The sequence below is a fragment of the Pyricularia pennisetigena genome, chromosome 6 (genome assembly GCF_004337985.1).
Source record: "Pyricularia pennisetigena strain Br36 chromosome 6, whole genome shotgun sequence".
Classification (NCBI taxonomy): Eukaryota; Fungi; Ascomycota; class Sordariomycetes; order Magnaporthales; family Pyriculariaceae; genus Pyricularia; species Pyricularia pennisetigena.
Window position 1 is genome coordinate 2,987,753 of NC_043744.1, and position 9,987 is coordinate 2,997,739.

A 9,987-nucleotide genomic window follows, 5' to 3' on the forward strand; every position below is an offset into this window, starting at 1 on the left:
CGAGTTCTTTGGCCAGGTAGGATTATGCTAACCAAACATTACTGTCTCCAGCAATTCGTAACCATGTTACTTGTAGAGAAGACATATCAAGCCTCGCCTCGGTCCTCGGCACCCCGCAAATTCCCCGCGCGGCACATCGCACTTTACCCTTTACAGCCAGCCCCTTCGGGGACGTTTGCGGGGAACATAGAAACTTGCTCGTCTTCGGTGAAGGAGAAACAAAAGTCGGAGAAAGTATCCAATCGTATTATTCATTTTAGGTAGTCAGCCATGTCGCAGAACATGTTGATGGGAATTGAGTGGATTGCGAATACTGTCCCGCCTCTTACGATTCGTAGCAATACTCTACTGTAGATAGATGACATCCATGGCCCGCTTTACTTAACGCAAAGCTAGGTTACTGTGGGCAATTCTCTGAAGGAGTAAAGCTTCTCGAGCGGAGTCGGGATCCCATTGTTGCCCCGGACCAAATCCCATTAACCCCTGACTCAGTTATTTGTGAGCCTCCAACGGTGCCGCCACCACAAACCGTCCCATTGTCTTTACAGCTATCTTTTCTCGCCCTTTTTGTTCGCGGTTACCAGAATGGAACCGCATCAAAGTTACTCTATATAGCCTTTTTCACAGTCTCATTCTCTTCCCACTTCGTACAGATCCTTCAAAGCCTCCGTCTCAAGACCCAGCACACACACCAGCCCAACTGGTTGCCTTCCTGGGATTAGCGTCCAGGGTTGCATGGGAAAGGAACACCCTTGGCTCTCAAATGCCCAGCTGAGGGGAAGCTCAGCTCCGTCTCCGTACCACAAAATATCTAGACGAAGCTCGCTCCAAGCCCCAGCCTCGAGACCGGAACGGACTATATTGCTGATTCCTCCCCGCTGCTTATCCTACTGCAACCACCTCTGATCATACAAACAAGCACGACATCTGGCACAGCTTGCGTGGCAAACTAGCAAACTCTTTGCCGTACGCAGCCACAAAGTCACAATTGTAATTCGCCCAAAATGACAATTAAATCACGGTGGGAGAAGGAGGTCCCCCAGTGCTCTCTGCAACAATGGATCTTTGGATCGTCTCGTGGGCCCCTCGAGGGCGGTAAAGTCTTCATCGATGCCGATCGCCCGGACACTCACTACCTCACCATCACCGAGTTCAGATTGCTTGCCAAGCGTGTTGCTATAGGTCTTCAAGCAGCGGGTTTGAAGCCAGGGGATCGCGTGTTGGTCTATTCAGGAAACAGCATCTGGTTCCCGGCTGTCATGATAGGCATCCTCATGGCCGGTGGCGTCTTCACAGGTGCCAACCCCGGGTTCGTTGCCCGAGAGCTTGCGTACCAACTACGCGACAGCGGCGCTTCTTTCGTCTTTGCTGCCCCTGTGGTCCTGGACGTTGCACTCGAAGCTGCCGAGGAGGCAAAGATGAAGCCTTCGCAAATCTTCGTCTTCGACCCGGAAATAAATGCCAAAGACGGGGAGCCTCAGTACGAACCTGACAGTGAGGGCACCGGCGCCCGTCACTGGGCCGAGCTGCTCAAGGGCACACTCGCCAAGGCCGACACGTGGGACTGGATCGAGCCGGCCAACCCTGCCGAAACGACCTGCTGCCTAAACTACAGCTCAGGAACGACGGGTGTGCCCAAAGGCGTCGAGATATCACACGGTGCCTACGTCGCAAATGGCGAGGGCGTCACCTTTGTCATGAATCTCGATCCCGACCTGGCGGAGAACAAGAAGAGCCTGACCCATCTCTGCTTCCTGCCAATGTACCACGCCATGGCCCAGACCTACTTTGTTGCAAACTACCCACGCCGGCGTGATCCTTCCTACATAATGCCGTACTTTGACTTCGAAAAAATGCTCCAGCACGTGCAGAACTACCGCATCAACGCCCTTTTTGTCGTCCCGCCCATCGTGGTGGCGTTGGCCAAGCACCCGCTTGCCCGCCAGTACGATCTAAGCTCCGTCGAGAATGTCGGCTGCGGCGCGGCCCCGCTCGGCCCCGAAGCCATCAAGGAGTGCGAAGAGCTTTGGCCTAGTGGTAACGTCAAGATCAGGCAGGGCTGGGGCATGACCGAGGTGACGTGCACGGCGCTCGGCTGGGACCCCAGAATCGAGGCATCCGAGACGACGGCTGTGGGCGAGCTGATGCCAAACTTTTATGCCAAGCTGGTTGAGACTGATGGCTCCGACAGACCTATCACTGAGGCCAACAAGAGGGGCGAACTGTGGGTATCGGGCCCAACAATGCTCAAGGGTTATTGGAAGAACCCCCAGGCAACCAATGCGACCATTGTATACGACAAGGAGGAGAACAGGCGGTACCTCCGAACGGGAGACATCGCATACGTCGAGCGGTACGAGGCTGGCACGCCCTTCCATGTCGTCGACCGGCTCAAGGAGCTCATAAAGGTCAAAGGGAACCAGGTGGCGCCGGCCGAGCTTGAGTCCGTTCTTCTCCAGCGCTCCGACATCATTGATGTCGGCGTTGTCGGCGTCACAATCAAGGGCGAGGAGTACCCGCGTGCATACGTTGTCCTAGCCCCTGGGGCCAAGACCACTAGCGAGGACATCATCAAGTGGATCGAGCCCAAAGTTGCCAAGTACAAACAATTGAAGGGCGGCGTGGCCATCATCGATGCCATTCCCAAAAATCCTGTAAGAGCCCAGCGCTCCCACTCCCCCACCATTCCTCACATTGGTTGTTCGTCTATCGTAAACATTCTGAAAGCGCACGCACTAAAATATGTTTCTATTGCAACTTCAGTCTGGCAAAATCCTCCGCAAGATCCTCCGCGAGCAGGCCAAAGCCGAGGTTGGAGACAAAGCCTCCAAGTTGTAGTACTAAAAAAGCGCCTGGTGCCCCGATGCTCAGTCAGTCGTACTAGCAAAGTTATGGCTACCGCAGAGGGCCGTGGTCTGGCTGGCGAGCGCCATACCTGCGGATGAAGGCACTATAATTGAGGGTTTCGGTGTAAGACTATCTAGATTTATGATGGAACATAACAGAAACCAAATATGCGATTGCGCGTCCGCGCACATGTGGTGTGTACTTGTGATTTTGGGATATGCCTCGTCCTGAGTTGTCAAGACAAGCGCATGCGAATTTGACGTGAAAGAGTCTCTAGACGAAATGGCTCTGGTACTCGAATGATTCCGCTTACCCGAGGGAAAGAACAACTCAAGGCAAGCAGTCCAACTTAACCGGCCATCAGTAGCTTGTACGATATTCCTTGCAGGAAAGCCCTACGGTAAGAAAAATGCATCCAAAAGCTGTAACCAACCAGGCTGCCATAGGATGCGCAGAGCTATCCCGTCTGTGCCGAGGTAGCAGCTGCCAGCGACGCGAGCGGGTGTGGTGGGTTCGTCGCGGCTCGACTCAGGCAACCAAGCAAGAGCAGAGACTGGCACTAAGTGGATCAGACTGATTGACAGGTCTCCAGTGGCTCATCAAGGTTTGTCGATTTACAGCGAGATTTGATGGAGACAGCTATCGCTAATGAGTTTGGGTCTTATCGTGTGCTCCTACTACTTTCTATAACAGGCTAACTATCGCAGCGCGAACAGACGAGCTGGGCTGTTCAAGGCTGAATGCCAAGATATCACGACAACCTCCACACTCAATATACATAGCAGGTCTATTAAGAACTAGTAGACCGAGCACTAGCCTAGTCTAGAATCAAACTCAGTGGTTCTTTCTACTTCGTAACCAATCCAAGCAAATTTAAACAAAGTAGATACGGATATTAACACTTCCTATCGCTAAACTCAAGTCCTCGTCCATAGAGACCCTCCCAGTCCCTTTCACTGCTCGTTCAGATCGCTTTTTATTTATTTATTTATTTTTTTTCATCTTCGGCAAGATCAGAAAGATAGATAGACGTGTCGATCAGTTTACCACCCTGGTCCCCACCGGTCCGTTGTCCGGGGTTTCCCGCAACGAAAGCACGAACCTTATAGCACTGCCCTCGACGGTCTCAATGACGATTTGACAGCGATTGAACCAGATGTTCGTTCGCGTTGGTTGGCAAGCCCCCTCGAATTCGCAAGGCCTCAATTTTACATTGCAACAAAGCGGCGATTTGACCAGAGACGGCACATCCCTTAAACCCGAGCAGCCCCTGTGGTGCGAAGTTCGAAGTCAGCATCCCCTGTCATTACTGAAATGAATGCCCCCTCGATGTCGACCCGCTCTGGCAGCCCAAATCAAAACCCGATGAAACCACCCAAGTTCACGGGCTTGTGTGGGTGGTGGCGCGATACAGTTAGAAGCAAAGTAAAGTTCCTGGTAGCCTTGCCACGCATCGTACCGTTACTGAAGTACCTACCGACAACAGCGCGTTGAAGGTCGTCTACAGAAGACATCCCTGTGGTTGAATGTCCAAGCTCTTCAACGGCGTTCCTATACTTTTCTTTGAGCTTTTGAGGTACTTGCTTGAGTAGTAGATTGATGTCAACCACGTGTCATCCATCAGATGAGTCAGGTTAAGAGAGATAATTCTAGGCATTGGACAAGAACCAATGACTTATTCTGCATGTTCAACAATTTCCCCTCCCTTCGCTGCAAATTTTTCGCTTTTTCCCCCCCCCCCTCTTTACAGTGGATGCCGGCATTGAGAGGGCAACAAAGTAGGTATTGTATTGTAGGATGCTAAATGGAAAAAGGAAGGCCAACATCCATGCCCCTCCATAATAAACTTTGCAACGTGGTATGGCCTAGAAACCCCCCGGCCTCTCCACGGGCCTTGATGGAACCGAGCAACTTGAGTCCGCTTTTCTCTGGAGCTAAGCTAGACAAGGACAAGCTCCTGACGCGCACTCGAACATCCCAGGCAAGTCGCGAGCCTGCACGCTAAAAGTTTCTTTCAAAAGGAATCTCTCCGCTGCAAGGGACCAAGGGTGCTGGACAGATGAAGCAAAATCGCCGGGTGGCGCGTTTTGTGTGCTTGAAAAATTTCGCACCTGGATTCTATACCGTGGTATTCCCAAGTTCTTCCGAGGCTGTGTTTCCCTTTGCGCCGTTTTTTTTTTTTTTTTTTTTTATGCAGGGCTGGCAGTCAACGCTTAGAATTAGAGTTCCATGATTCGTTCCCCCCATCCAGCCCACCGTCTTCTGGTTTGTTGATATCGAGCTAAGAAGTACCACTTGAACTGGAGTACGTACTGAGGCCCTCCCTTGCCTATGGTAAACCTAAGGTGTGCTGGCTTAGCTTAGGTGCCCGAGGAGGTGGAGGTACCTTGCTCACCTGCCGGGGCTACGTTACCGTGCCAGGCTACTGAGCCGCCTCGGTACCTAAAAAAAGGCGAATGGCTAGTCGATCTGCCTTTTTGACAGGTCGAAACTGTTTCGCCTCAACCTCTCTCATTACCAGACGCGAAGAAACACCAAAAGTTGGGAGAAAATATTCAACCCACGTACCTTCCCGGGTCGGTGTTCCATTAAACGCCATCTGCCAGCCATCGCGACTTGAGCACAGGTTCGGTTGCCGATCCGTCCTGCAGGGCAGTTGGACAACTCGAGGGACAAATGTCAGCGCACACCACACATAATTTACAGTACAGTTCTGTGCTTGGTACAGCACACCGGAATCGAGGTCCGTAGTAACAAGCCGAAGCCAAGCCAATCTCCCACGGCCCGCACACACCTACCGCCCTGGCCCTCCCAGACCCTTGGCAATCCAACCCAGTCTAAATTCTGGTGCTAGTCTAGTTCTGGGTATCTTTTTGTAGGTAAACTTGCACACCACCCTCGGAGCCTGTCCTTACCCACTTATCCACCTGCTCCGTACCTTGCCGTGCTTACACCCATTCCCACAAAACCCGTACGGTTTAGCTTCCTTTGGTATTTCGCTTCCCGCGCCTGGTATCCGCTGCATCACTTCATCGACGTGCATTGGAGATCCCTCGTTCTCTTATCCGCGTGTCGGTTCGCCTAGAAAGCATAGAAAATAATAGGGGGAGTCGCCTCCTGCAGCTACCCGAATTGCGACTAACGCCATCACGACCCCCACCCGTCAATTTGATTCATTCCATCACAAATCGGCTCTCTTCCCATAGCAGACAGAGACAAGACCGTCCCGGGCCTATCAGAAGACGTGCGAGACACGCACGCACACACACACACACACATACACACACACACACATACAGAATATCGACCAATTACCTAGCCACGAAGCAACAGACAAGTCGCACCGAGAAATCGCTCTGATTAGGTCTTTTCGCTCGTTGGTTGATATAAGCACTCGGTTGCTTCAACTGCATCGAATCACTTGTCGGGAGCAATCCGCCAATTGCCCTCTGGCAAGATGTGCTTCGGCAGCCGCAACGTCCACGATGAGGCGGGGGCTGCCCGCAGCAGGGAGCTCGACAAGGCCATCCGTGCCGACGAGAAGCGCTTGCAAAAGGAGGTCAAACTGCTGCTGTTGGGTATGTCGCCGAGCCATATTTGCATCTGGGGCCGTTGGCGAGGGCCGGCCTAGTTCAAATTGGAGATAGTCTGCTAACCAAGTTGTGTGATTTTGGGATACTGCAGGCGCCGGCGAATCAGGAAAATCGACTGTCCTCAAGCAAATGAAGCTGATATATGCTCAAGGGTTCAGCAAGAATGAAAAGATCGAGTGGAAGCCTGTTGTGTTTCAAAATATTGTGCAGTCTTTCAGGCTTATCCATGATGCCATGCAAGAGTTGGACATTGAGTTCGAGAACAAGGAGAACGAGGCATGTGAAAACTCTGCAACTTTTTATTTTCACGACAGCCCGTCTCACGCACTCGACGTCTCGCCCGCACTCGCCCGCCCCCATCCCCCGGCCCTTGATCCGTCCGCCGTCACGAAACGCAGCACGGAGAACAAAGAGCTTGCAAGATTTGAAATATCCAACTAACATCCTTTCTGGCTATAGAGGAATATAAGCCTGATTATGGAAGAGCAAGAACTCGGCGCCCACGACGCGTTACCGATCGAGTTTCTAGACCCTATCAAAGCACTATGGGTAGATGCCGGTGTGAAGAAGGCGATTGCAAAGGGCAACGAGTTTGCGCTACATGACAACCTGGACTAGTGAGTGCATTGTTCCCAACCTTTACCTTCGGCTGACCCAGCCTCGATTTCTCTTGCTCACCCCGACCGCCTACACAGTTTCTGTGACGACCTCGACCGTATCTGGGACAAGAGTTACGTTCCGACAGACCAAGATCTGCTCCGCTCAAGACTGAGGACAACTGGTATCACCGAGACCGTATTTGACTTGGGCCAGCTCACATACCGTATGTTTGACGTCGGTGGCCAAAGGTCGGAAAGGAAGAAGTGGATACATTGTTTCGAGAATGTCAACTGCCTTCTTTTCCTTGTCGCTATTTCAGGCTACGACCAGTGCCTAGTTGAGGACAAGGACGGAGTAAGTCTCAATAACGCGGGCGCAGTCCTTCCACAAAGCCCACCCTGGCAACACACCTGATTTGCTCTGTGGAGCTCATGTCTAATGTCTACCCTTCCTGGCGCGATAGAACCAAATGAATGAAGCCTTGATGCTCTGGGAATCGATTGCAAACTCGCATTGGTTCACAAAATCGGCACTGATCTTGTTCCTCAACAAGATGGACCTGTTCAAGGAGAAAATCACAAAGAGTCCCATTACCGAATATGGGTTTACCGACTATCACGGACCATCCGACGACTGGAAGCAGACGAGCAAGTACTTTATGGACAAGTTCAGGGCACTTAACCGTAACCCGGAGAAAGAGATATACGGGCACTTCACAAACGCTACCGACACGAACCTGCTCAAGATCACTATGACGTCTGTACAGGACATGATCATACAACGCAACCTTAAGCAACTCATCTTGTGAGTGCTACTCCGGCGGTCCCGTTTGATAACCTGGCCCGATCGGCTTCAATCAAGCTTGCCACTTTGCGGCCAGGCGGTCGCTTTCTCACTATCACCACGACGCTCACACTCCTGGACACCATTCTAGCGTTTGATTAATCCTAGACCAGCACCTTCTGCCACGTCGGCGGTCTTGTTACTTTGACAAACCAACTGCATCATCTACCGCGCTGTCCATCATCGCGTTTCTTGAATATCTCCAGATACCCAAGGTTCTTTTTTTCCCAGCCACCTGTTTTTTTGTTTTTTTTTGTCCATAATCACACTGGACTTTTTCGGGGAAGCTACCCTGAGTGCATTTGTCTGGTTAAACTGTATTGATGTATTTCTCTTTCAGGGTGTACATACATGGCCTGTGCCACTATGCATCTGTTTTCTTTTCCTTCTTTTTCCTTTAATTTTTTTCCTTGGTGGGTTATATTTTCCATATATCCATGCTAGCATGCAAAGCCAGATACATGAGGGGTGGAACTGTACGACGAGATGTTTATTTATACTCTTGGGGGCGTTATTCACATTTCCTGGCTATAACTATTTTCTTACTTGATTTCTTTGTTCTTGTTTTGCACCTTCATTCCCTTCCTTAACGTTTCATTGTTCGTTCTATCTATATTGGCGGCCTCGGAAGCGGCATGGATTGGACTAGGGATCTGAACTAAAAAAGGGGAGGGGGGGAACGGAAAGTAAAAATCTTGTCCAGGAGAAACAATAATAAAGACAGCCTTTCACAGCTGACAGTATGAAGGGACATGGCTCTGCAATTGCTTTTTTATCTACCACTGAACATCATGAGCCTGTTTGGGAGCTAGGCGCATGGTTACCGGTTCAAAGAGACTAGATGCAGCCAACCAGCCTCTAGCGGTAGGCAACATAGATAGGTATGTACGAGCGGATTCATGCATGCCGCAAAACCGAATGATCCGATAAGCAACCCAAGCTCTGCCGGTAACCGGCGCCTGCCAGGCTCTTTGCGGGGCGTGTTCGTCTTTCAGAACTATTCCTCGGGCAGTTAGGTGGTTTTTAGTTTGTTCACTTTGGGCATTTGCCCACGCTAGCTTTAGGTGCCCGGGGAGCCGGGTTATAGTGGGCACTTTCGATCAATCGGCTTGAAAAGTGCACTAAGCTAGAATCGTGCACGGTCAACGGCCGCCACCACGTGGGATTCGTTTGATGTTTGGAGCTTACTTGCCTTGCTTAACCAAACAGTCACAACCCTAATGTCCCTCCATGGCCCCCCCCGTCAAGGGCCCTCCCTTGTTCATAACAATCGAGCTACTACGCTAGTCCTGGAGCTAGCTCCAGTGGAGTCTAGCCTTGGTGTACTGTGGTACTGTAGATCGGTCCACCATCGGCCAAGGTGGGGAAAAGGAAACCCTTTGGAGAACAATGGAGGTTGTCAGCAACAAACAACGAACCAAATTTGCCCCTCTGCAAATGTCTCGTCTCAGAAGTTGGTGGGCGGGGAAAATTGGGGGGAATCGAAGAAATTAGACACATGATTTTGAATACAGTAAGTATATAATGTTTCAGACTGAAAAGTGCGAGGGGAGAACAATGTGCCGTTTTTGTTATTTAGTATAATGTTACATCTCGTGATGATGAGTGGATATGATACAACCCATTAGCTTTCATGGGCGGGCCGCGTGGGACTGGGGTAGGTAGCCTGCTGAACCAGGGTTGCAACCCGGGCAACCGTGTGCCAACTTTTCCCCTCGTAGAATTATCTCAATCGGACTGGACGTTATTACGAACAAAAAAGGTATCATTTGAATTTCGAATCAGATTTTTTCTTCAAAATCCTCTGATGTCATTAATATCTAACAAGCAATTATAAAGAGTAGTCGACAGGAACCTGGTCTTTTTGACGGGGGTATAACATAACGGGGTTCCAGCACCTTTTATCGCTCGTTTGATGTTTGTTTACTTGGCTTTGTTTACACCTTTCAATTAACCGAGATCAATCCACCAGGCACCACCACCAACCGACTCTCAAAACCAACAGCTTTTTCATCGTCCCACTCAATTCTCAATTAAGGACCGAGACTAACTTGTCACCGTCCGATATCTCCACAAATTCCACCAGACAGGCATACCAGACATG

The 9,987-nt window shown here is 50.8% G+C and overlaps 2 protein-coding genes across 2 annotated transcripts; both read left to right on the forward strand.

The window, feature by feature from the left end:
- Positions 1-1,004: 1,004 nt before the first annotated feature.
- Positions 1,005-2,838, forward strand: PpBr36_04690 (uncharacterized protein; the record flags this gene model as incomplete). Its single annotated transcript, XM_029891849.1, has 2 exons — positions 1,005-2,654; positions 2,764-2,838. The coding sequence occupies 2 exons, from the start codon at positions 1,005-1,007 to the stop codon at positions 2,836-2,838; spliced, it is 1,725 nt and encodes a 574-aa protein (XP_029749420.1).
- Positions 2,839-6,304: 3,466 nt separating this feature from the next.
- On the forward strand, positions 6,305-7,848 carry PpBr36_04691 (uncharacterized protein; the record flags this gene model as incomplete). The annotated part of the gene is made up of 5 exons (XM_029891850.1): positions 6,305-6,425; positions 6,532-6,817; positions 6,902-7,057; positions 7,136-7,394; positions 7,504-7,848. The coding sequence occupies 5 exons, from the start codon at positions 6,305-6,307 to the stop codon at positions 7,846-7,848; spliced, it is 1,167 nt and encodes a 388-aa protein (XP_029749419.1).
- Between the last annotated feature and the right edge of the window lie 2,139 nt (positions 7,849-9,987).